Source organism: Nesoenas mayeri (assembly GCF_963082525.1).
Source record: "Nesoenas mayeri genome assembly, chromosome: 3".
Lineage (NCBI taxonomy): Eukaryota > Metazoa > Chordata > Aves > Columbiformes > Columbidae > Nesoenas > Nesoenas mayeri.
This window is the reverse complement of record NC_137544.1, coordinates 51759504-51786963: the sequence shown is the minus strand read 5'-3', so window position 1 is coordinate 51786963 and position 27460 is coordinate 51759504. Positions and strand designations below refer to the sequence as shown.

The 27460-nt window shown below is 39.3% G+C and overlaps 2 protein-coding genes across 3 annotated transcripts in view; one reads left to right on the top strand and one right to left on the bottom strand.

Annotated features, from left to right (window-relative positions):
- Positions 1 to 406: 406 nt before the first annotated feature.
- Positions 407 to 19500, bottom strand: LOC308038640 (nephrocan-like; the record flags this gene model as incomplete). The annotated part of the gene is made up of 4 exons (XM_080341417.1): positions 407 to 854; positions 4143 to 5044; positions 9581 to 9725; positions 19430 to 19500. 4 exons carry the CDS (start codon positions 19498 to 19500, stop codon positions 407 to 409), a joined length of 1566 nt encoding a protein of 521 aa, XP_080197543.1.
- Positions 19501 to 20085: 585 nt separating this feature from the next.
- GOPC (golgi associated PDZ and coiled-coil motif containing) overlaps positions 20086 to 27460 on the top strand; it is a 28501-nt gene continuing 21126 nt past the window's right edge. For both annotated transcript variants that reach the window (XM_080342453.1, XM_080342452.1), the window contains exon 1: positions 20086 to 20423. In XM_080342453.1, coding sequence (XP_080198579.1) covers positions 20130 to 20423 — 294 coding nt within the window. In that variant the 5' untranslated portion in view covers positions 20086 to 20129. The remainder of the gene's footprint in view (positions 20424 to 27460) is intronic.

Below are 27460 nucleotides of genomic sequence, written 5' to 3'. Positions count from 1 at the left end.
CTCCAACTGCAGACCTGTGAGTTTAAATGTGTTGAATGCCAGACTCCTAGTAATACTATCTTGCAGTATTGCAGGATTTTATTTATGGAGTTTTATCCAACTGTAAGAATGCTCTACTGTACAAAGGTCCATACAGAGTTACAGACTGCTTTTCTAAGAGATAATAATTGTATTCTTGCTTCCTTCAAACTACATAGTACTAATGGCATAGAAATGCAATTTATTTTTTTTATGATTTTCAGTTTACAATGGCATCCTTACTACAGCCCTTGTGTCACTAACTCTTATAGTACAAATCAAAGAGGAACAGTTAGCAGCAGCCCAGCAGGCTGGTTGTCAGTAGAGATGCTGGTGGTAGAGGGCAGCTCTGGACGACGTTAAGGTTCACTATAGATTAACCATGGGTTTAATCAACTTCATAATCATAGTAATCATCATCTCTGTTTACTCCAATGCTGGAGGCCTCATGGGGTTTCATTTTCTTCCTGTCCTCTTTGCTTCTTTCCATGGAAGACAGATTATCTTCACATTGCTGCAGAATCTTTTTGGAAGACATCCAACTTTCTCCCCGGCTTTCTGCGGGTGCCACGCACTGCCCTCCCCTGACATCAGTTCCTTTGGCCACCAGTGCTCTTCTGGTTCTGAGAAGGTCACAGGTGCAGTTCCAGGGGTTTCCATCTAAATACAGATGACGGAGACGAGGTAAATACTCTACAACTTTCTGATCCAAGGCAGATATCTTGTTGTTCCGTAAATTTAGAACCTGTAGCTGTTTCAAGTCCTTCAGCTCTTGTTCTCCAACATCCTCTATGTCATTTCCCTTTAGATCCAATCTAGCAAGGTTGTCTGGAAGTCTGAATAAAAATAAAACAACACAAAGATGTTATATTCATCATATTGATTCTGTTTGTGTAAATGGTATTTGGTGGTGGGTATCTGTCCAGGCACATCTGATGTATTAATGTAAAAGTATCGCTAATAAAAAATGCAATCTTCTGCAAAAAACATGTGGTCCTGAAGTGTTCATATCTCTCTTTTTTTGTTGTTGTTGTGGTGTTTTGGGGTTTTTTTTTGGTTACAGGAATACTGTCTGCGCACACTTGAACTATTTTCCCAAATTATTGCATTTCTGACCTGTACTGTGTTTGTGCAACTGAACTAAACAGCAATTTTTGTCCTACTGTACTATGAAGAAAGTTATATGTTCAACTGAGTGTCAAGTTTAAAAATGCATTTTGTACTCTTTACTGCCATAAGTATGCCAACAACCAAATTATAGCACCATGAAAGATCAAAAGTTTAGAGAAGAATGGCAACACTGCTCCTTCACATACATACGTATATTATTTGTTTAAAAAGGTTTTTTAGTCCATAAAGAACTAGATTTTTTTCCCCATTTTGTTCTCTTGCTCCCATCAGATTCAAACACTAATCAACACAGAAGTAGTCTGTAGGATCATAAGTCTGTATGATCATTAAGAAATCAGCAACAGGGGAAATCGAAGGGCTCCTTGATGGTCTTTCAAAATAGTACTTTAGATAATTAGAACTGATTAAATTTCAAAATAAAATAAAAAGCTGATAAACTCTGGATATGATAGCAGATTGGCCAGTATCAGTCTTATTTTCATACAGCTTACAAATCTGTGTGATACAACTGTTTTATTTTAAAAGCCTTGCTCATTTATGATCTTCTAATTTCCTCCTGCTCTAGTTAGTGACAAATGCTTAACAGAAAAGCCAGTTAACTGGCATGGAATATTTTTAATAAAATTAATTTGAAAGTACCTTAAAAATAATTTTGCTATAGTAGCGTGCAATGTGATGAGATTAAGAGTCATGGTTAGAGGTTTTAAGGAAACTTATTCACTGTAACTCTCAGGAAAATTATAAATAATATTACTAAGAACTATTTAGAGTAGAACAGCACTATACTGTAACCCGTAAAGGTTGATGTGACAGTCTATCTCAATGTAATGATAGGAAGATACCTTTGATAATTACTAAGAGGCTACATTATGACCCTTACTGCCATTTTTTTATGAAGTTGAATTTGACCTCTTAGGCTGAAAGGTGGTTTCCATATTTGTATAAATCTCACAACTTCAGTGGGACTATTTCAAGAGTAGGACAGGTCTGTATTGTGCTGTAGTTTTTTGGGGGGTGTAAGAATTTTATGTGTTGATGTGATGAGTTACTCCACAAAATTTGGTCTTATCAAATGCTTGTCACTGCAATAAATCTGTTTTGAAACCTAATCACAAGCGAATATTATAGTTGCCCAGTATGACACTGTAGTGTCAGAAGGGTACTTGGGTAAAACCCTAGGCAGAGGACATCACCTGAGATGTTTATCAGACTGACTACAGTCTAAAGCCTGACCAGCAAGTCCTTAAACCTGTGAAGAGTCTTACTGGTCTTTACTGGTATGACTTCAGCTTTACGGCTCTGTTGTTCGACTTCAGCCTGTGTTGATCTTGAGAAAACGCTGACATTGGAGAACGTGGTGAGTGATCCCGCTGCTGGCAGAGCAGCCGTGCACACGCGAGAGCTGAGCACTGCAGCTGTACTGGGATGCAGCTGCTCCAGGGAGCATCATCAGATTCTTCCCTGGACTCTTAGCACTCCCTGCAAGATTTTATGGAGTACAAGCTCTTCTGTATGAGCCCTGAAAACACTCGGATTTGTTATGGATTATTTTCTTCTCAGAAAAATTAAAATAAACTTTTTTTCTCCTCATTCCTGCTGAATAACTGCTAAGACCCATTAACTGTGGCACATTAACTATGTTATTTCAGCTTTGGCATTAGTGACTGAGTTCTCAGGTAACTGTCAGAAGTAATACTTTTATTTCTGCACATCCATGTGTACCTGGTGATCAGCAAACAATTAAGTACATAAATTTTACATCTTGTCATTTTTCCCCTCTTTTATGTTTACAGCCTCCCCTTGAAATCTGTATTCATTGTTGAGTTGAAACCAGAAGTCCCCAACATCTCCTTAAAAGCTGTACTGCTTCAAGGCTAATAGAGAACTCTTTCCTGTTAATTCTCTTGACTACAGAGGTTGTAAAATAAGATGGATTAGACAATACTAAAGTAACTAGAAAGCATTAAACATTCCTGTCAAGCTAGACTGAAATCAAATATTTATACACCACTAAATCACTTTCTGCTTATAAAGCTGCTGCCAAATAGATTCAAATGCTAAAGGACCTGATGCTAAACGAATTGAAATTTTACTGCATTATTTATTTGGGCTAGTTAAACCTGTCCACAAGCCATAAAAATAAAATTTAACAGTGCAGTTGTGTTAAAGAAGTTGATGTTAATGGAATTACATAGCTATTTTTATGCCATCTTATTGCACGGCTCTTTGAAATAATGAAATTGCTACTTTATATCAGACCAGACTCCATTTGGCCTAACATACCATCTCTGATAATGGCCAGGACCAACACTCAGATGAATGTGACAGAACCTGTAAGCAGGTCATTAATGAACACAGTGTGCCCAAGGGATGTTTCTTCTCTGCTGCTTTGACTGGAATTTTGCTTATAGCCTGAAGCAGGAGAGCTTATGTGCATTCCAAATACTTTATAATGTGTAATTTAATGAAGTTGGAAATGCTAATATCCACTGAAAAAACACATTCTTTTTGACCAGACTCAGCTCCTGAAATCTTAGTATTTTAACCATAGTAAACTCATTGCAGATTGGTAGAAATATCAGCTTTAAAACTGCTGTCTTTCCTTTTTATTGAATGCTCTATTAATTTTGTGTTATGGGAGAAGATAAATTTAAGCAGCAGTATAACTTCTCTGAAATCATTCTGTTACATTCTCCTAGCAGGTTCCTCTTATTTGTGTGCTAATTAAACAAAGTAGTCTCACTGGCAGGGGAAGATGTGAAATGGGTAGATTCACTGGGGACCACAAATCTAATGAAAACAGCTCTACTTCTATGCTGAGACTGCTAACGAGTGCTAATTAGCGCCAGTTCTGGCAGTGGGTTTATAGTATGGATAGCCTTCTACCATGACTGGGTCCAAATACAAATTTATTTTCCAGTTTGGCCCTCATTCTCACAATGTAAGGAAGGAGAGGTGACACCTGGGAACCAGCTGCCCTCAGGTTCACTTGCCTCAGCGGAATAGAAATGAGGAGATTCTGTTCCAGCGCCAGATTGGAAAGCTGCACACACTGCTGAAGGGCTCCTGCCTCAAACGCGCTAACAGCGTTGTTGTCAAGAAACAAGTGCTTGAGGTCTTGTAGTCCTTGGAAGTCCTGCGCTGTCACCCTTTCAATCAGGTTGTTGCTGCAGTCAAGTTTCTGCAGCCTTCCAGGCAGCCGGAGTGGCAGCATGTGGAGCTGGTTCTTAGAGAGCTCCAGTGTTGTTAAGTTAGGAAGAAGCTGGACACCATCTATTGATGTCAGCTGATTTTCTGACAGGAAGAACTCAGACAGGTTTTCTAGGTGTTTCATGTCTCGAAGTCTTATTGTTTTGAGTCGGTTTTTCTCTATTTTCAGTGACAGCAAGGATTTAGGTAGGTCAAGAGGCACTTTTGTCAGAAAGTTGCCACTTAAGCTGAGAAACTGTAGGTTTTGGAAAAATGCAAAGAAGCTGATTGGGAATGAGTTCAGTTTATTGTCGGCCATGCTCAGGTACTTCAGCCTAGGTAGCTTAAGTGGTGCAGGCACAGATTCCATGTTGTTGCCATCCAGAATCAGACTCTGTAAATTGCAAAGGGAAGAAAATGCACTCGGAGGCAGAGTCGCAATCAAGTTGTTCCGAATATCGAGTACCCTTAGTTTCATCAAACCTTCAAAATCAGATGTGTGCAGAGTGTTGATAGAGTTATCAGCGAGTCTCAGAATTTCAAGGCTAGATGGGAGGAAGGCGGGTATTTGCTTTAGTTGATTTTTGTAGAGTTCCAGGGACTTCAAGGTGCTCAGAGCTTTAAAAGTGTTGTTTTCTATTGATTCTGTGCCACTGCATGACAGGACCAGCTCTTCAAGGGATGACATTCTCCTAAAGTCAGTAATCTTAAAGAGAAAAAAATTCATGTGATAGTACACCATTTGTTTATGGACCTCCTTGCTGTTTACTTCTCGATGCTCTGACAATTGCTAGTTTATATTGAGAAACTGTATATTTAGAATGAGAAACTAAAAGAAATTGTAATGATGGAGGTGTTACTATAAGTACCTGTGGTTTGCCAGTATTTACTTACATTTTTAGAACTTTGTTGTTTAAGTCTGGTTTTGAGCAAAAACATGTATTTGAAGAAGGAACATTCTTTTTATTTCTGCCTGGTGGACAGCCTAAGTAAAATGGAGAGCTAATATCACCAGTGGCAGAAACCCTTGCAGAGAGGAGATGATTTTTACATGTGCTCAGTGGAGCTTGCTGGAGCAGTTTTAAGTTCATCATACAGCCATTTTCATATATCAGAAGTATTGTCCCTGCAGTATCTGTTTCCCAGAGGAAGTAACCATGGATATCATCAACTCTCCCCACTATGAAGTTTTGGCAGGAAACTAAAATGCAACACTTTCATTCCTTTCCTCCCTCTACTATCTCTCCTTTTCTTTGAATTAAAATCTTCACACATTAAGATGACCAAACCAAAACTGTCAGATCAGCTTGGTCTGAAAATCACCTCTGTGGAACAGATTGCTTTCACAGGAACTTAGTTTTTGTTAGTCGGTAATAAACAGATGCTTTGCAGTGGTAAATGGAACTTAGATGTTGAGTGTGACTGTAATATACGGAGGCATACTAATTGTTTCATTATTTTCCTGCTCATGGGAACCTGCTTGTTTACAAAGCTTGCCACCTTGTGTCTCAGGTTAAGAAGCAAACTTCAGTGAATCTGGCAGTTCCCTCCAAGGCGAGATGTGAGGAAGCAAGTAATGAGGGTGAACCTGGGAGTTCTCTGAGCACACCAGGTGCTTAAACAGTTGTTCTCTGAAATTATCAGAGATGCTGCCCATTGGCCTATGTGCTTGATTTTTAAAAATTCATTTATATAGGAATCACAGAAAGCTCAGACCAAGATGAGCAGCTGTTCCATGTGGGAGAGGGGGAAGGAGTATCCCCATCTATTTTCTTTTCCCATGTCCAATATACATCTCCATACAGATCTCAGGACTACCGCACCAGTAAGAGATGTTTAATGCTGGCAGTCTCCATGCTATTTACCCCAGGGCTTAGTAGCTACCAGCACATTTTTCTCTCACTAGGAGACGCTATAAAGCATGTTCTACAGCATAACCCCTCAGCCCAGTCAGGAACCTACACAGAAGGCAGTACAAGTCCTTTTTCAGCACAGGTACTGGGTAGTAATTTAATTCTACGATTCTGATTGAATACATTTGGCTATCATAGTTGTGTATGTGAAATCAGCTTATAAAGGTGACTCTTCAAAGATTCTTTCCAGCTTCATTTATTCTGTTCTTGCATGGTTTTTACCTTAGCTACAAACTCTGCATCTTAAGTTCTGCTAAAATTAGAGCCCACACAGCTGTGAAAGAGGAGGCAGATTTCATTTTGCTTTGGTATCCTTAGTTGTCACTAGCTTTTGATTACATTTATTCAGTCTTTTAAAGTCATTTCTGAGCAATGCAAGATTTGATGCAGTTAGTGTGAAAGTGTAGATATGGAATCTCTGTTGATGCAGCTTTCTCCATCAATTACACTTCAGTTCAATGAGGGAATGTACCTTCATAAAATAATTTATATTCTTAACAGTAAATAACAAAGCTGCCATTTTCTATTTTTTCTATAAATGCAGTTTTATAACATATATATATTGCTACATGGCAATTACAGAACAGCACGTTCAGTTTTGGCCATGATTAGGAGACTAATCTTGCAAAACTTTACCATGAGAAGTCCCATAGGAATGAACTGCATTGCTCAAGAGCAGAAAAGCATAGCCATATGTACGTGATAGAACAGTCTTACGAAAATTGAAGCAAATATGAATGTCCGTAAGTTAAATATATTTTCTCCTACAAGTTCAAAAGCAATGTTTCCTGTATTTCCTCAGCTGATTGCTGTATGTCTATAAGAGGCTTAATTTTCATCTTATTAAGTGATGTGAAGGTCAATGCACAGACATTCATTCTGTAATGTAGTTAGGCTTCTTAATGTGGATTATTATAATTCCTATTTTCTACCTATTTGGTATGCTTTGTCAGGCTTTGTGACCATGCTGTTTTGAGACTTAAATATTTCTCCATGCTGTTACAAACCACCCAGTCTTTCTAATACGAATCAAGACATATTTGAAAGTCTATCAGCTGTCTTTTTGGTATAAAGTGTTGTTTTATTCTCTAACTGGGCTGTCTGTAGAGTGATACTAATATCATTTTACATTTTAAAAAATAGATCTCCTGAAAGTGGATCTAAGACACTGTTCCTTTAATATAAACATTTTAATCGTTTTACCATTTTTAATGATTTTTTAATTGCTTTTAGAATTGTTGTGAACTGGGATTTTTTATAAGCAGTTTCTTAAACCAGTTCCCTATTGTGGGGGGCAGATAAACAATTTTCTTTCAGCAGGTAAACCCCCATGTATTAGTATACATAGAAATAAACTATATCTTCAAGTGAGAGTGAACAGATTATAATTGGCCTTCAAATCAAGGAGGAGGCAGAAATTATTGAAAAAACACGCTAAAAATAATCTGGATTTGTTATTATGAAGTCTGCTTATAACAAACCTTAGTGTGTAAAAATACCAAAAGCAAAATCCCAGCCAGTGTTTTCAACAATGACCAGCCCTGTCAGAATAAATATAAAGTTGATTTGGGTAAAAAATATCTACATTTTTTTCTTGTTTTTCTTAAAAACATATGGTATTTAACATACAAACATATCTTATTTTCTTTTTAATTTCTGTACAATTTTAAGAATAATCAATGCAAGGTAATGTCAAAAAGTAATTGGTGCTCAGTTTGAAACAAAATTTGTTTATTCTTCTGAGGCTTCTAATTGCCAAACCATACAGCACGAAGGGACTTAACTTCATTTCAGTGCACAGTCACTAGTAGAAGGAAAGCACACTGATTGCTCAGCTGAATTAATGTATAAAGTGAAAAATTCCCTCCTTAGACGGTTGCAGGCACCATTTGTTCTGAACAGCCATAAAACATTTATTGCACTACTCTGTTCACTTATATCCAACGTTTATAACAAACACCTGCCTTTTGCTCAAGTCAGAACCTAAGGTGGTGACTTTACCAGTAACCGAGTAGTAGCTGACAGATATGGGCCTAAGAAAGGAAAAATGGCTCTTCTTCCCTATCCTCGAAAGAAAATAATACCCTTTTAATTTTCCCACAGAAAATGTATTTCCTAATGATTCGTTTGACAGACTTTTTGTTTAACTAGAGCACATCAATATAGCTAAGTCACACCAATGAACTTTGCCTCTTGTAGGTAAGGGGGCTAAAACAAGAAAACTGGATATATTATTAGTAACTAAAAGAGAAGTAAAATCTTTCTCAGAGTTAAATTGCAAAATTACCGACTCTTTCACAGTGCGCAACAAGTATCCCAGATCCTGCTCTAAGCTGCCTTTTAGCCCATTTCATTCAATACTGAGAATAAAATCAAATATGCATTTCAGAGCAGTTAAAGTCATATTCTTTGTAAGAGAACAAGCATACTTAAGAGAAAATGTACCTCTTTTGAATCAAACATTTCTTATTATTTGTCATAAATTGATACACAGCAAGCATGTACAATACAGGTGGTTGTGTTTCCCTTGTTTCTACCTATAGCAGTTAAATTTATGAAATAAATATATTTCAGGGTTGGAAACAGAAGCACCATTCCAGACTGCAGTGCAAAGTGAGCATAAACCGATCACAATAATGTGATCCAGTGATGCATCAAGAAACCCAGAATGAACTTTTTAAATAACACAAGTAGTTGGCAGCTTTGTTTAGAAGCTGCTGTTGTTGATATGAGTTACTAGAGAGGCCCAGCATTGTGTTTAGGAACATCTCACACTCTGCCTTGGACTCCAACAATGCATGAGCAAGTCCTGCTTACTTACTCCCCCTGCCATTTCTGATAGCACTTGTACCTGAGACTTGCAACTCAAGAGGAGGAAAAGAACTTCAGTTTCATTTCTTGGGGAAATTATTGTTGCTACATAAAACCTTTCCATTTATTATCGAAAAATATTACATTTTATCAAAAGTTGTAAAAGCTTTTAACAAGATAAAAATAATTCTGGAATGCAATGGTTTTTTGGCCATATTAAATACAAGTCAACATTTGGCTGTTGGGTGTAAATTACTGCTTTTTGAGTTGCATATAAAATATCACTGTGGCAGCACCAACTGGTGCTCAGAGACCTCAGGATAATGAAAACGCTATATGAATATATTTACATATCTTTACAAAGTAAGTAGCAATAGAAGCAGATCTGGCACCATTTCAACAGTTTTTAGGATGTGGAATAATCTTTGCCCTTCACTCAAAAGCCATCACCACCAGGGAAACACAGCTTTTGGTTACAGGATGCTACAGAAAGTATTTTTACTGGATTTTTTTCCTACCTGGAGTTGTTTAATTTTGCTGTGGCTGATGTAGAGTCTCCTGGTGGTGGAAGGAATCTCTCTGGGGATCTCTGTAGCTCTGTAGCATTGCACTGACTGAGCAGGGTCACAACTGCATCTTCTTGGGCAAATGGTGCTTAGACCACTGTGAAAAGAAAGTAAGACAACTAAAAGGTAAGATAAATACATCTTCCAAAACAAGAGCTCTGAAATTGTCTCGGCAACATACAGCATAAATTAAGCACCAAAGTCCTTTTATACCATGAAATCTGATAAAAGGATATTATGACTGTGTATTTTATCCCAGTGAAAAAACAGCAAAAACAGTACCATAATTTGCCTGGGTTAAAATGTTGGCAGGCATTACAAAGAGTGAGAAACTTAAACAGTGATAAGGCACCTTTACATTTGTAGGTATGCGAAATTAGTGTTACTTATTACCTGACATCTAATCTGCAAACATCCATATTATCTCCAGTTTCCTAGTTTTGTTAAATGTGACACCACAGAATTAGTGGAGAAAAGATAAAGAGCTGTTTTATAGTGGGGCTGTAAAACCTTTGTATCTTCTGTGACCCGGTATTAGAAACAGTAAAAACACAACCACAATCAACACTGGAGATTTTTCACTCTTCCTCTTGCGTTATTCAGAATCCCCAAAAAACCCAAGCCCAGGCAGCTATTATTTTCAATCTAAAACTTTCTATTCACTTTCTGAATGTCTGTGATACGGCTGAGTGCTGCTGGGTGATACAGATTTTTTAAAGGCTGGACAAAAATCTAAGTTACCTGTGTTTGTGTAATTCACATAAACCAAAGTTTAATTATTCTTGTCTTTGAAAATTACAAAAGTGAAGCACTTGAAAGCATTTAGTGTAAATCAAGAGGTAGATGATTAAGAAGTCCTGTTTAGCTCATGACAGATGGAGAACTCTAAAGTTTCCCACAGAGTTTTACCTCTACTTACTAGTGCCTCTCTCATGCATCTGTTAGCTGTGCCAGCCAGAGATGTAAAGTTCAGTTTGTGATTATTTTAGGAACTTAACTTTCTATGCATTTTTTTTCCTTTGTACTCAGGAATTTACAATGTACAAAGCTGTGTACATAGGAAACCTTTGTATCATTATACTGATCCTCTTTGCACTGTTACCTGTTTTCTTCCATCCTCTCCATTGTATTTTCAGTAGTGACTAATCCTATTCCTTGAATTCAGAACCGGGCCAGTTATTTTTCTGAGCATAAGATGATGTGAAGCTGATTTGACAAATGGATAACAGAACTTGGGACTGTCCTCAATGGCAGTGCCTGTTGGATGCAGCTGGGTTTACACTGGACAGTTGCCATATTCCCTCCTGGAGATCTTTCTGTCTCCATAATCCCCTACACTGTGAGTACAGAACTGCATCCCAGCATCTGCTAAACTAAACAGCAAGAGCAGAAACCTTTTCCTAAAACAGTCTGTCAAACTGGCATGTTTAGCAAGCTCTGCAGAAAAATCCTGCCTGACTTATGCCATAGTGATCAATTGAACAAAAATGAGTGGGTGAGCAGGATTAGGAATGGTGCTTTTAAAGCTTTTAAAACAAATATTTTAATGTGTCTTGATGTAGGGCTTGGTACTTAGTTTGTGGTTTGGCTTTTTTTTTTTTTCCCTAAAATAATCAAGGTGCTCAGACAAAGTGTAAAACCTTTCTGCATACTGACAGCTACTAGTGGTATGTATCACCATGCCCTGGAATGGTCTTTGATCCTGTTTTTCCATTGACTTGAGTTTAAATGCTGAGGTCACTAAGACAATAATGCTCAGGATCTCATTTGGCATTTGTGTTCCTCAAAAATTCATCAAAAAACAAATGCTCTTCGCTCAAGGATAGTAAAAAGAAATGAACACCCTACAGTTTGCAGTTGAGAGCTCTAGAGTACTGCAGTGTCAGTTGGAGAATCCCTTTAAATAAGAACTGTACATTGCATCCTTCCCTATTGTGTAAATTGTAAGCCACTCAGCTGATGTTAGAATGCACAGCTGTAGTTACAAGGTAACACCACAGTAAGGTGCAATGTTCTCTTTACATTTTTGAATAATACCTATTCACTCAGTTTTTACAAACTAATGGAAAGAAACTTCACTGGTTTAATAGTTCATTTGTGTGACATTAACAATGATTTAATCATGAGTGATCCTATGTATCCATTAATTCCTGGTATATGTCTGCTTTCAGAAGCCAGGTATTTTAAAGTGATAGCTATGATCCTATTAAATCTGCCCGGTACAATTTCTGACATGCCTCCACCAGAGCTGATGCCTTTGTTTTTGCACAAAACTACAACCTGTGGGGTTTTTATTGATTCTAGAACTTATAGCAAACAAACCGACAAAGAGTCATGGGACTGTATGAGTGTAAGCCTAGCAGGAAATACGAGCTATGCAAAAGAAAAAAAAGAAAGTGAATAAACATTCCAGGATCTCTGTTGTGAAAGCAGCACTGCTGGCCCATGAGTTGCACAGGTTCGCAGGGAGATGTTAAGAGCGCCAATCACTGGTGGCCATTTCCTGCCAGCAGTTTTTATGTAAACTCTCCGCACCTTTCAATGGGGATTCCTGTACAGGACTAATGGCCTGATATTTCCCTCTGTCATTTCTCTGTCAGCAATAACAAATGATTGAATGATAGCACCCATAAACTGCCTTCGTGAGACGTCCCAAGGACATTCTATATAGTATGTGCTTTAACCAAAGATAAACAGCTCAGATCAAAACCTGCTAAACCCAAAGTCCATGTTGGACTCTTTTGTGTTGTTGGCATTTAATAAGGACATCGGTTATAGAGTATCATGGCAAAGTAGTAAAATACATTGGACAAATTTGGATAAAAAGCAAGATTGAGTTGAACAAAGTTAGAAGATCATTTGGGATTGCTGCTTTGAGTTCAGATGTGAAGAAGGGCTCATAAAGTACTGGAAAGTTTGGTGATTTTTTTTCAAATATATCAGTCAGTATAATACAAATATTATCTTTTTTGTACAAGCCTTGCCTCACACAAGATTTCAGCATCTACAGTACTGGTGTACAGGCCTTTTCTTTCTTCATCAAAGTCAGAGATTTGACAAAAGCACACATATGTTTGTCAAGAGATAATTTTTTTAACCTAAGTTACATTTAGAAAATCACATAAAAGATGGCATTAAAATGGGAAGAATGAGCCTGAAGAACTCTAGTTATGGAGCATTTAGAAATGTCTGAGTTAAGACAGCCCATAAAAACTCAAGGTGGATCCTTTGTCGGGTACACGATGGCACAGACCGTACAAGGGAAGATGCAGTCTTAGCACAAAACACATGAAGAAGCTGAGTCCTTGGACTTGACGTGTCCCTTGACCACGGGAAGGAGGAATTGCAGAAGAAGACCAGCTCAGGGCCTGCAGGGCATGGGTAGAAGCTTGGTCCCTGCGGGATGTCAGAAACACAAACAGTTTGGCAACTAGGAGCTGCTAAGTGGTGGCGTATGCTCTGAAGGATCCTTGTCATATTTAGCTGCCATATGCTATCAAGTGCCTGTCACTGAGTATGTGTGAATTTATAGTTATTTTTTGCTGGAGGTTTTTAACTTGGATTTGGACCAGTTTTTCATAGGGACAACAAATGGCATTTGTCTGCTGCAAAGGTTACTTCCGATCAAGCACTTATCTCCAGGGCTGCTAAGGGAAACAATCATAACATTGTTTTTAAAAACACTATGCTTTCCTTAATCATCTGGTGAAATAATCTGAACTGTTTTACAGAAATGTTTCTCAAACAAAGATCCTCTGAGGGTTACACTGAATCAAGAATGTCAACCTAGATGCACTCTAAGCAAATTAATTATCTCTAATTAATATAAGGATTATAGATTTATCAAAAGTGATTTTGTATTTTATTCTTACAACATAAAACTGCAAGTAGAGTTTCACAATCAGAGGTCTGTCTGAAAATGATGTCTCAATCTTCTTCATATGCCAAAAATTCTGTGGAAATATTTTTATCCACTTTCATAGCATGTAGAAAATGCACTTTCTGACTCCATGCCAGGTCATCTTTATACACTGGAAACAGCTGCTGGATGACTTAAAGAAGAATTTTTTTCCACACGATAAGTAAGGTAGGTTTCCTTTTCTCTCTCTGCAATGCCTACATAGAGAAGATGAAAGTGATAACCTCTGAGGAATTTCTCACATTTCACCTGTCTGTGGCATGTTTGCATTCCAGAGGAACTAGCACAGTGAAACCTGTTGAAAAGGAATTAAACTTTATTAAATAAAAATTCACATATCAAGGAATTTTAGTCATTGTCAATTTTATGATAGTGCTGAGGGACATCCACCAAAATCAGATGCATCTGAGGCAGGTACTCCACAAAAAAAATGATCTGAACTCACATGGAGGAGGTCAATTTAAAGAATTTCATACACATATACCACTAATGCTGCTGTAATTGGCTTTTAAAGTATTGCTGCTAATGGCATCCACTTGATGGAGAACTGTTATTTATAACAGAGCCACTGACAGCAGTGCCTATGAAATCACAGATTATGGTATGGCATGATGACAGTTTTCTAGGAATGATCTTCTGAGTTAGTCCCAAAAGGAAAGAAGAGGGGGAAGTAAAGAGGGAAGATATGATGGCTGAATCCATTCTCGACCTAGAATTTGAACACATGGGTCTTTTGTATATGGACATTTACGTAAGATCTGTAATTAACCTGTGTGAGACTGTGTCTCTTGCAGTACCATCTATAAGTAAAGCAGCAGGGATGGATCATCCAATCGATGCTGCAACAATGACAATTCTGTATCTGGGGTTTTGCACACACAAAAGCGATTCTGGTCGGTACTTAAGGGCTTTTCAGAGTCCTGTATGAAGCAGGCCCTGCCAGTTTCTGTACATGCCTTTAGCCTTTAAGAGCAGCCTGTTAGTGACTGCACATCCAACAGAACCAGAATGGAGCTTAAACTGTACAAAAACGTCCACTGTTCAAATTGTGAGGCACAGTTTCAACAAGATGAGGACCCTGAAACAGCGGGTTTTGAAATTATACTCACTGTGTGCACAAAAAGATGGTTTCCTTCTTCCATGCCATGAAAGCTGAATATTTTTGGCATGTGTTTGATTCATTAAAAAAAATAGAACAAAAATTCAGAATGAGGAGAGTTAAGCATAAGTGTCTACATAGCAATAAACATGGGAATAAGGCCACAATAAACACAGGAAAAAAAAAAAGCTGATTTGAAGAAGTGACTTTTGGAAGTTGTCTTGTGTAAAAAGAGACCAATAAGCAGTGAATGTTCCCTTGAAATATTAATATTAATGTTAATATTAATAGTAATGGCTGAATTGTTGCACCCATGGACTCACTGCATGGACCGTAAAAGGTGGCCAAATATGAAGTCTACTGCAAGACAGTAATCAACTAAAACAGAAAAAACTAAAAAGTCTGGGGTTTGTTAGCAGAAATTTTGTGTAATGACAACTGAAGATGTATGTCATTTTAAGTATCAGTGTGGATAGATAACTTCATCCTCTAACACACTTTAGAAAGGCACATTCCGATCATCTAGTCTAACTCCTTTAGTAGAACATGAAAATCTTGCTTTATCATCTCATTTTTCTCCCATACTTTGATGCTGCAAGATATGTTTTTGTCTCCTCTCTGTTCTCCCTTTGGTGTCCCCGCTGGTGACTGCACAACCACTCACACAATCAAGCCGCTTGAGATGCTTCAGCACACAGCACACAGGGGATGGCCTTGGCACGTGCAGGCGCTGCAGCCGAGCTCGCACAGCTGGGCAGCTGCAATCACAGAGGTTTCCAGGTGAACTGACCCTCATGTGCAAACACATGTGTTTATATTGTAAATTCTTTGTGCACAGGTTAGGTCTAACCAAAGGTTTGTAGAATATCTCACACATTTTCCCAGTCTCAGCATGGACACTAGATACCAAATATACAGCAGTGGTAATGTCAATTGAAGTATTATTATTATTACTTTTTTCCTTTTGATTTGGGTATCACTTTGCCTTGTTTGGTACTAAAATGTGTCCTACTCGTGCTTAAAGTAATTTATGTTCTAAGCACAAGGAAAGTTGTCAGACAAGTTACCAGGTACTCCAGTAATCTGTTAAAGTATGTAGATTTAAATTTATAAAGTACTTTTTGTTCTCAAATGTATATAATAGCAGAGTAGCACAGACACCTCACATTCTGTACACTCTACCTTGTCTAAAATAATTGAAATTATCTGCTTAAATTATATGTGAAAAAATTAGCTGGTGTTCAGTCTAAGCAGCTCTACATGATCAATAAGGTCAAATGAGCAGATCAGGAAGCTTTCAGTGAAGCCCTTTTGACATTAGAAGTATTCAAAAAATTTAAATTCTTCTTGATGTATAACTTGCTGCAACTATTTGTTAGAAATGTCTTCTGGGTATAGAAAGGATTCTTATTGCTAGACCAGTTCACTCAAACTACTGCTGTTCTTTAAATGTTCTTCTATTATTTTGTTGATGTTATCAAGGTAGAGTATACTGCATCTTACTTTAAATTAATGTAATCTAATTAAAGGCCCAAACTGCTAACCTCTCTTAGGTTCAGTTCCCTAATTACTGCACAGCTTGCTTACAGAACATAGTTCTGGTTGTCTGGGGGCTTTTGGCAGGCATTTCAAGGGTAAGTGGAACTTATATCAGAATTTTCCGGGGGACCTACAAGTATAGTTTTGAGATAATGAAATTATTCGTGTGTTTACTCTTATAACAGTGATATCTGCTTTTAATTTTAATCCCCTTTTTACGTGGTATTTTTGGTGAGGAATACAAATAGTACCTAATGATAACTACATTTACTCAGATTTGGCATTACAGCCACAGATTTTCTTCATAATATATAGCATTCCTTCTCATTTACCCATAGTCTAGCAAGTATTAGACTGATATTATGCTTTGGGTAGGCTTTTGAAAGAATTGTATTTGAGAAGCTAATCTTTGAGCGGAATAAGCAGAGACAAAACATTGTTTGACTTGTGAAATGTAAGGACATGCAAAGCAAAGGTAGCACTGATAAGGGATGAAAGAGTTAAAATTAATGACCACAAAACGCTGATACCACTGTAGACAAAGACAATTTAAGACAGAGTTGGACCAACCCCTAAGCTAAAGGGAAAGAACACTAAAAATCTGAGAATATGTGTTTCTTTAAAAAGCAGCAGTTATACATAAGTTGCATTAAGTTTTTAAAGGCAGTATTTGCTACAGATATGGAAAACTTCCTTCTCAAGATAAGCAGATGCTGTTTAAATCCATGATTGAGATATATTAGCAGCTAATTCTAATGCTTGGTAAGTGCTAGATTACTGTTCTGTTAATAAAAGGCAATGAATGTAGTGTCATTCTATAGGTACTACACCAGTGTAATATGTACCAGAATCAAGGCCAAAGCTAACAAATACAACTGATAGTTTTGAAACAATTAATTTTATTATGTGGCTGGACTAATTGAAAGAATAATAATAGTTTAGCTTTTGACATAGCAAATACCTTGATTTCCTGTCTGACCCTGTTGTGAAAAAAAAGAGAGTGTGGCTGTGGAGAATGAACTTATAACAAAGGTCAAGCAAATGTTCTGTTAAGCTGGGCTCACTCAGAAGCACTTGGGTGACTATAAACACATAAATCCTTTGCTCAGCTACTATTCTGAATACACCAATTTACTGAGCCACTTTTTTTTTTTCCTGTGAGTATATACAAAGGTGCTTGTAGCTTTTGTTTCCATCATGGACTGGATCAACAGTAAGAGCACCCCCGTTAGATGCCCAGTTTGTTACTACCTACCTTCAGTTACAGTGCTTTCAATTTGAGCAGTAAAGGGCAAATGAGCAGCTTTGTAATAACAATCTGTAAGTTTCTTTTCCAGCCTACAATAGCAGATCCCAGAGGAAATGTGATATCTACTGTTAGTGATGAAGTTTGCTTTTATCCAGCTCTTCCGAAAGCACAGATTGAGGAAATACAGTTCTTTCCTGCTCTGAGTTCTCTCTTCACATTCCAGGTGAGTGGTCTAACCACTGAGCTGTTAAGTGGTATCTTTCTGTCTCTCTGTGTCCCAATCCATTATTTATGCAAAGTGGAGCAGGGAAAGAAACTCACCCCAGGATGCCCTACAGCCTTGGGGCAGGGCACGCAAGGCTCCATTTTCCTGTTGTCCACTTCTCTGCTGACTGGAGGGACCCCGTGCTGACAGCCACGTGTGTGGGGCCACGTCGTTGGCAGGACTAGAGTCCTGATCTAGGTTAAAATGACCCTTTTTCGAGGCGGAATTATTACTTTGATGCCATGAAGCCAAGCTGCATGAGACCCCTACAAGACCTGCTAACAAAGCTCCTACTGAAATCAACATCAGAAACAATTGCAGTATTTCAAAGGAGATGAGCTTTTAACCAAGGTGAGTGCCTTGGAGAGAGCATCCATGTAGAGATGGTTTATGTACAACCACAGTGAGCTAAAAAAAATGCAATAGTTTTTATATGGATATAACTGCATTCATCAGTGCTTCTAGAGATGCAAAGGTACCTAGCGCAGTCTTTTTCATAATATAATACTTGCAAGTTTGCATCTTTGCTGAGCATGAGCAATGAATGTGTAACTGCAAATCCAATGGTGTGGTTTGCACCTGCTCCTCGCATTTGTGAATACAGTAGAGAAGACTTGTCTTTCCTTGTCCCACAGGAGGGGGGAAATGTGTACAGTTCAGTAATTTTATTGGTATTCCAGCTATTGATATTCTCTTTTGAACCTGAGAAAAAGTGGAACTTTCTGAAAGACACAAATGACGTGTTCCACCAGTCAACAGATGAGGTGCTTGTCTGAAAAGCCTACTGTTTCAATCACTAGAAGTGTGACTGGTTTGTTCAACGTGACCGTCCTTTCATCCTAAGGAGGACTGCCAGCTGACAATCTTGCTGAGAAATGTTACATGAAAAATCATGTCATTGGTGAAATCAAGTACTTCCTCTTATGAAATCTGCACATATAAGCAAATTAAAGGTATCTGGCCGAAAGAAGAAAAACCAAACCAAACCAAACCAACAAAATAAACAAACCCACAGCAACAAAAAACAACCAAAAACCTCCCATAAACACGAATTTCCTCAAAAGACCCTCTTGTCTCAAATCATTCTGGATGGGGCCCTGAGCAACCTGATCTAATTGAAGATGTCCAGGCTCATTTAGGTTGAAAGAGGTTCTCCTCCCTCTCTACTCTGGTGAGACTACACCTGGAATATTGTGCCCAATTCTGGGCCCCTCAGTTCCAGAAGGACAGGGAACTGCTGGAGAGAGTCCAGCGCAGGGCAACAAAGATGATTAAGGGAGTGGAGCATCTCCCTTATGAGGAAAGGCTGAGGGAGCTGGGGCTCTTTAGTTTGGAGAAGAGGAGACTGAGGGGTGACCTCATTAATGTTTATAAATATGTAAAGGGTGAGCGTCAGAAGTATGGAGCCAGGCTCTTCTCAGTGACAACCAATGATAAGACAAGGGATAATGGGTTCAAACTGGAACACAGGAGGTTCCATTTAAATTTGAGAAGAAACTTCTTCTCAGTGAGGGTGACAGAACACTGGAACAGGCTGCCCAGGGGGGTTGTGGAGTCTCCTTCTCTGGAGACATTCAAAACCCACCTGGACACATTGCTGTGTAACCTCATCTAGGTGTTCCTGCTCCGGCAGGGGGACTGGACTAGATGATCTTTCGAGGTCCCTTCCAGTCCCTGTGATTGCAGGGGGCTGGACTTGATGACCTTTGAGGGTCCCTCCCAACCCAAACCGTTCTATGATTCTGTGACACAGCGAAGGGCCTGTGAGGCCTGTGCTGTCAGGTATCAGTCGGGCGGCCATGACCCTCAGGCCCCTTCCCCGCTGGCCCCACGTGCGCGGCCAGGCCAACTCCTCGGGGGCAGGTCGCACACCCAAACACTAAGTCTGAAGTTGAGAAATGCCAAGTGCAACGTAAAAACAGCGTTTTTCCCAGCAAAAAATCTCTGTCTCGCTCGCGCCAGGCGCCACGGGCGTTTTCGGGTGTATTTTTCAGGAGAGGAGCCCCGCTGTCCCCCTCCGGCGCTGCCCGGCCCGCAGCGCCCCCTGGCGGCGCGAGCTGGGGGAGCGCGGCGGCCGCGATCGGGGGCTCGGGGCTCGGCCGTTGCTGCCTGCCGCCGCCTGGAGTTGTGGCAGGCAACACGAGCCGCGCGCTGCTGCCCGCCGGGCCACGGCGTCCCGCCCCCGCCGCCGCCTGTCAGCGCCGCCGCGCATGCGCGCCGGGCGCATTCCTCTGGCTTCCCTGCGTGGCCGCCCCGCCGGAGCCGGGCCCGCTGCCGCCGCTGCCGTGTCCTGCGGGGCGGGAGGGGGCGCGCAGGGCGGCCGAGGCAGGGTGGGGGCTGAGGCGGGGGGCGCGGGCCCAGCCCTGTCCGGGGCGTGCGAGGGGAGGCGGCAGCGGCGGCGGCGGCAGCAGCAGCGGCGGCAGCGGGAGGATGTCGGCGGCCGGCGGCGGTTCCTGCGGACCGGGCGCCGCGGCCTGCGGTGGTGCCGCGGCCGGTTCAGCCTCGGCGGCGGGCGGCGGAGTGTCCATGTTCCGCTGGCTGGAGGTGCTGGAGAAGGAGTTCGACAAGGCCTTCGTGGACGTGGACCTGCTGCTGGGCGAGATCGACCCCGACCAGGCCGACATCACGTACGAGGGGCGGCAGAAGATGACCAGCCTCAGCTCCTGCTTCGCCCAGCTCTGCCACAAGGCGCAGACCGTGTCCCAGATCAACCACAAGCTGGAGGTACCTGAGGGGCGGTTGAGGAGGCCTCTGGGGGATGGAGGTGGGGGCGCTGGGGCTCTTGCCGCCGGGGTCGTGCGGGTCTGGGGGCCCGTGCCCTGCCCGCGGTGGCACCGAGAGCCCCTCCCGTGTGCTGCGGCCACTGGGAGCCGTGCTGGGAGCGGCTGGGGAGAGTTAACGTGGCCCCGTGTTTTGGGAGGCTGTGTCCAGCCCCGCGGGTTTTGGGCCTGGCCGTGCCCATCCTCTGGTTTTGGTTATTATAGCGTGGGCATGGAGCGGTGTGTCCTAAGAAAAAGTTCTCTTTGATGTTGAAAACAGCAAGCAGTCTTGAGCAACAGATGCTACTGACTGGTGTCCTATTTGCATTAAGTTCTGGGAGAATTTAGAAAGCCTCTTAAAAATAGGGCAAAGACATATAGTCGAGTTACTTAAAGCTTATAGTCCGTAGTCAAAATGAGGACATTATTCCCGTTTACAAGTAAATGGAGCAGAAGAATGGATTGGAGATGGACTTTGACAGGTCCTCTGGCTCCTTCATACCCTGAGACAGATCTAATAGCTCTCTGCCCAACTTGGTGTCAGGAGATTAATAGCAGAGATCGTGCGTTCTGTGAGGAGAGTAATAACTGTCTTTATTGTTGGAAAGTTTTCTTCATGCCTAATCCAGAATTTCAGTCAGGTTGGGAAGAAGGACGCATCAGCTGGAGCCAAGCTGGCTCATGTTGATGCTGCTTAAGAGGCAGGGCTGCAGGTCCTATGACTTACGCAAGAACTAGGGCATTCTGGCAGGAGATTCTGGGGAACTTTGTGGTCATTTTATAACTACAGTCTTAACTCAAGTTGTCTTTGGTTTAGTAGGTAATGTAATTTGTCTTGTCCATAGCTCGTGTGGATGTTAACTGCCCTCTTGTCTTTCTGTTACATGTTAGAAGCCTGTTGATCTGTCTTCCCTCATCTTTTCCTGGGTTAAACTCCTCCAGTTTCTTCAGTATTTTTGTAGGCCATGTTTTTTAGTGTTGTATTATTCTACTAATTGGGTGTAAGAGGAAAAGCTTCTTCAAAACCATGAAGATAGGTGCTTTGTAAGAGCTTCAATAGACAAGGAAACCATGGGATTCAGTTCTTTCATTCCTTTGTGTTACACTTATTATAATAAAGGAACTTAAGAGTCTTCAAACAGTAACCTGTTCTTCTGAAGTTCTGCCTTGCAGTAGGAAGTAAGTAAATTTGCTTTGGTTTTATTCAGGTTTCTTCCTGGTATGAAGGCATTGTTATGCAAAATAATCCATAGGGTTTAACAAAGGGTCAGGATATTTCACAGTAGAACAAGGAGCTCATTGAACTAAAAGCTTTTTTCATTGCAGTCTTTATTTTCACCAGAATACTTTCTGTAGTGATGTTTATGATATTCTTTGTGATTATGTTGCTATGCTGTCATATACATTTTAACGTTGGGTGTGTGTATATGCTGTCAAGCTATACAGTAGGCTTAATTGTATAGGCATAGTAAAATAAGATTTATGAGTTTATAGTAGACAATTGGTATTTATTGTATATTACACAGGGATGGTGGGTGTTGTGTACAAACTTGTAAAACAGATGAGTTTTGAGGTTTTTTTAAGAGAATGAATCAATACTTGGTAAATATTTATTTGAAAAGTAATTTCAAGCTTAAATATTTTGAAAGGAAATGATAAAACTCTGATCCTGAAAGGTATTTTAGTATCTAATTAAAATTGTCAGGGGCACCTTGATAACTAATAGTCTGTGCCTCAATTGTGAATGAGTTAAAGAACAAAGGAACATAGTTTATAGTTGTAACAGCATAATTATTGTGTAATTGTTTGATAAAAATGATACTAAGAATCCAGAGTAAGTGCTTTAGAAGTGAATAAAAAGCCTTTTATTTTGTGAAATATTTTTATTACAGATAATAGGATTAGGTCTCGTACCTATAAAGGAGTTATCTTTCGAATAGACATTTAGAAGGTTCTAGTATTTTCTTGAAAGTTGTTAATTTTAGGACCTCATGATTATTAGAGGCAGAAACTTGAAATGAAAACTGCCATTGAAAATCTCTAATGCTCTGTTGAGAATTAGCGTCTTTTTTATGTAAATACGTGTCTAGTCAGAAGCCTCAGGGACCAAAATGAAGGACACAGTTACATATTTTTAAAGAAGTTGTTACCATTAATACTGGAGTTTAGGATGTGATCAGTTGATTTACTTTTTTTTTTTTAATAATGTGTTACTATATCTCATGTAACTTTTAAAATTGTGGTGATTTCTTAATAGCTTGCAGTTGTAACTTCATAGTGCTTGTACGTTTTAATACAAAGCTTTCAACCCATTCATGGAAGTGTCATTAGACATAGTTTACTTAGGTGCAAACACTTATTCAAGCCTAAGTTAAATACATCTTCAGAAGTATGCCCTTATTTGGATTAAAATAATACTTTGACTGAATGTATCAGTGATTGTTAACAGCTAAGACTTTACTCCTGCAGCTGCATTTGCCCGCTGTTGCCTTGCCGAGAGATTATTTTCTAAAAGAAAAAAAATTAATAATAACAAATTATGAATATCATTCTGTTGATTGTGAGTTCCATTTCCTTGACCAGCATTGTAGGATCTCATTATAGTATTACAGAGAAGAATAAGAAATCCAGTTCCAACTTCGATTTATCAGCTGTATCAGCTTAATATGCATTCTCTGATCAATACAATTACTTTTAAGAGACATAGCTTATGTTGGTTTCATGGATGGAAGCTCTTGCTGTAGGACTTTGATGCAAAGAACGTTTTGGCATCATTGGTGTATAGATACTGCTAAAGAGATGAGTCAAGGCAAAATATTGTATGAGGGTTGTTTCTAAATAGTGAAAGAAGTAGTTTCCAAAGAGGGAGTTACATGCTGCCAGTTCAAAGGTAAGTTATTTTTAGAAAGAACCTGAAGGTATGCAGATGCTCAGTAGATGTATGCAGATAGTTACTTGTGCTTGAGGGTGATGAAAGGTTGTAAACATACTACTGTGTTAATAACATTTGCAGTCCTAAATTAAACTACTTAAACCAAAGAGGAGGAGGATTTGTTTTTGTGTTTATCCTGCTGGTCACAGTAGGACAGGGTTAAATTAAGTAGCATATCAGAATAAAAAAAAAAAAAGTGTTAGGTGATAGAAGTCCCTGTCTTTACTGAGATCAGCATCACTTCAGAATAATGTACTGAACAAATGAAGGAGTGTATCTTGATACTTCATGGACAGTAAGGTCCTCAGGCTGCTAGAACAAAAGGAGATGACAGCCATTTTAAAGGCGATTTTTGTGATGGTTTGTCTCTCAGAAAGCATTATGAATCAGCAGATGCAGGCTGGCAGTCGGTGTGTGAGATTTCAGTATATTTGTAATTGAAAGTTCATAGGATTTATTTTTCCTGTTTGCCTGTCACTTCAGGTGAAAAAGTTAGATGATGCTGACTGTGACATTATCTAAATGTCCATTTACAGTGGAATTTTGTAGCAGTAGAAGAAGTAGGTTAATGTGCCAATAAAAACTGAGCTTGACTTTAACTCTGGCACTTTGACTGCCAATCTGATTCTGTAGTTATAAATGAACAAGCTAGAAAGGAATGTCTGGTAGAGCACACCCTGTGTCTTGGCAGTTGTGTTAAGCCAATGTACATGCTGAAGTTAGGGAAAACGTTTAAGTATATGTCTATGTAGTTACTCGTATATGTAGTTTTATGGTCTTGATGAACTCGGAATCAGTTAGCGGGTTTAGAGGAACATGTTCCTATAAGCTGAATTCTTCTATAAGTAACTTGTTACTGTATCAGCTAAAGCATATGTAGTATTATGTAGGTAATCTGAAGATCCCTATTAAAAAGAAATCTGAAAACTAAAAAAAAAAAACCAACAAAACGTAGGTGGTTTTATATGAATGGTGACTTTTCATAAAGTGTGTGAGTCCATTTTATGGAGCACACTGCAGAATTGTAGTCCTGCTTTCTTCTTTAGCAGTACTTTTTAAACAAAGGTAGGACCATACACCTTCTTATGAGGGTTGTTTTGGTTTTTTTCCTCTCTCTCCTTTGCTTTGTAGTGAGAAATGCACCTATTGAAGCCAAAGATAATTCTTTTCCCCATGACAGGTGTGGCTATAAAATTGGGAGCATAGTTGCAATAACTTTGTGAGAAAAGTAAGTTAATTTTTTCAAATGTCATAAAAATTGACAGTATTTACTGAGATGTTATTTATTAGCTATATTTCTGACTCTGAATACTTTTTCTGCTTTGGAATAAAAATCTGTTGGTACTAGATAGAATGTGGTCTTTTGGAAAATCAATTGAATGAGATTTGATCCAGCTACTGCTATATCCTAAAACGTGAAGTTTTCAGATATTTGAGAAGTGGAAGTACAAGTTTGCAGAAATTTTCTGCTTGGCTTATATGCTAAATTGTCATTAGTTTGATACATATAAGCTCTTTCACAATAATTACACCCTTTTCAAAGGGGTCACCTATACTTAATTAATATTTTCCTGTATAAGAAGTCCTGGAATTCTGTATCGTTTTAACTAGCTTACTTTAGTTTCAGTCAGCATGTAGTTAAGTGTTTTCCTTTTTTTTTGCCTCGTTTGTTGGGAGCTGCCAAAAAAAAGTGTTAGGGAAACCAGTATTTTAGTTTATATTTCTTAGTTTTATTTACTGAATTATGTTGCCTAGTTTGTGTGACTTTCAAAATAATGACACTAATAAAACTGCCAATATGATGTCTAAAAATGGATTTGTGTCTTCTTAATAAACCAGTAGAAGCATGGGCATACCTGAAAAAAAAATGTCTGTGAAGCAGACAGAAATTTGGCACTTGCAACAAAGCAGTGGTTTTAAAAAAAAATAATTTGTGCTTCTCTAAGTAGGTGCAAACAGAACAATACAGTCAAATACAAAGTGAAACACTGGCAAGAAACAGTACATGAAGCAAAGAGAACACAGTAGTAGGTTGCTGCAGAACAAGTATTTTAATGATAGTGATAAAAAAGATCAGTGACTGGCATTTAAATGTGAGTTGATGTATCCTTTTATGCAAATTGAAACAAAATGTTTAATATGCTTTACATGTGTTATTATTAAGTTCTATTTTAATGGTTGGGAGAAGTGTGCTAATAATTACATATACAGAATGGTCTTCAGCAGAGAAGATAAAAATAAGATGAATGCTGTTTTGTATCCTTTTAATTTGCTGACCAGTCTTCTGAATGTTTTGTCAGCACTAGAATGGAATCAAAGGAGTGGAGCAATTCATTTGTAGGTATCTCATGTGCTTTTGTATTCTTTTTGAAACATATTAAAGGTGGACTAAAATAATTTATGATTCATTTATGCATTCAGTTTCTCATACTGCATTTTCACCAAGTCTGCTTACATAGCTACACTACTGTTGTGTTTACTTAGGGAAGCAGTAAATAGAATTTTTTTCACATTCTTATTAGCCACATCATAAAGTCATTTTTGTTACATTTAAAGCTATAACTAAAAACTTAAGATACATATGCCCTTTTTAGGGTCACAATTTAATTTAAAAATTTGTAAGTACAGCCTTTTAAAGTAATTTCCGGAAATGGGCTAGTCATTTTCATCATTGACAAGTGGTAAGTGTTCTTTGGTTGTGTTGAAATCAGGGATTTTTATCAACATGGATTATGGTTCCCCAGTGTATCATTTATTCAGAAACTTGAATTTTGTACAGTGCTGTCACATTGTTTAGCTTTGCAAGGAGCATGGTGAGATTAATGAGGCTCTGGTCTGTTTGATGGTTTCTCATTCAAACCAGTCCATTAAACTTAATAGGGTTATTTGGGAAGTTGCAGCAAATGCTGATTAATGGGCAGGAAGAATCAAATAGTCTGGACTTAGGAAGAGTTGAGTGTTCTTGTGTTTTGAAGAGCTGTAGTTGAAGTGGTGCTGAAATAATGCTGGTGAGTTAACGGAGATGACATTCTTCCAGCAATTAGAGAAACATAGTACTGAGGAGTTTAAGTACTTCATATCTAGGGCTGATGCCAAAGGTAGGTGTCCTCATGAAAACGTTTCTGTCTGTGGGCTGCGTGATTCCTAACTGCGCAACAGGCTCTGTTGTTATTGAACCAGCACCAGTTGTGTATCTGGTGTCTGTGAGTGTGTTTAGGCCTCAGGCTGTAGGAGCTACAGCTGTCATGTCCTGAAAAATTGTTTTCTGTCCTGCAGTTGTGTAATCTTACTGGAACACTTAGGAATAATGTCTTCATTGTTTGTAAAGTATAATATTTTTTTTTAACTTACTTTTGCCTTTAAGCAATGTTTCTGTCTTTAAAACAAATGCCCCTAAAATGTAATGTTAAGCAAATATTCTAGTGTCATACATTGATGTTTATGTTGCGCTTTTTTTGTGCATGTACTGAGGCAGATGCCACAGAGTAATTGCAGTGTTGTAGTGTGCTCTTTTGTGTTTCATGATGCTAGATACTTCACCCTTTAAATTGGAAGATTGATAGTCCTAATCAGGAGTGAATGCTTAAATACATAAACACATATTGTGTCCAGTTCTGGGCCCCTCAGTTCAAGAAGAGCACGGAACTGCTGGAGAGAGTCTAGCCGCAGAGCCACAAAGATGATTAAGGAAGTGGAGCGTCTCCCTTATGAGGAAAGGCTGAGGGAGCTGGGGCTCTTTAGCTTGGGCAAGAGGAGACTGCGGGGTGGCCTCATTAATGTTTATAAATATGTAAAGGGTGAGTGTCATGAGGATGGAGCCAGGCTCTTCTTAGTGACAACCAGTGATAAGACAAGGGTTAATGAGTTCAAACTGAAACACAGGAGGTTCCACTTAAATGTGAGAAGAAACTTCTTCCCAGTGAGGGTGACAGAGCACTGGAACAGGCTGCCCAGGGAGGTTGTGGAGTCTCCTTCTCTGGAGATATTCAAAACCCGCCTGGACATGTTCCTGTGCGACCTCACCTAGGCGTTCCTGCTCCAGCAGGAGGATTGGACTAGATGATCTTTTG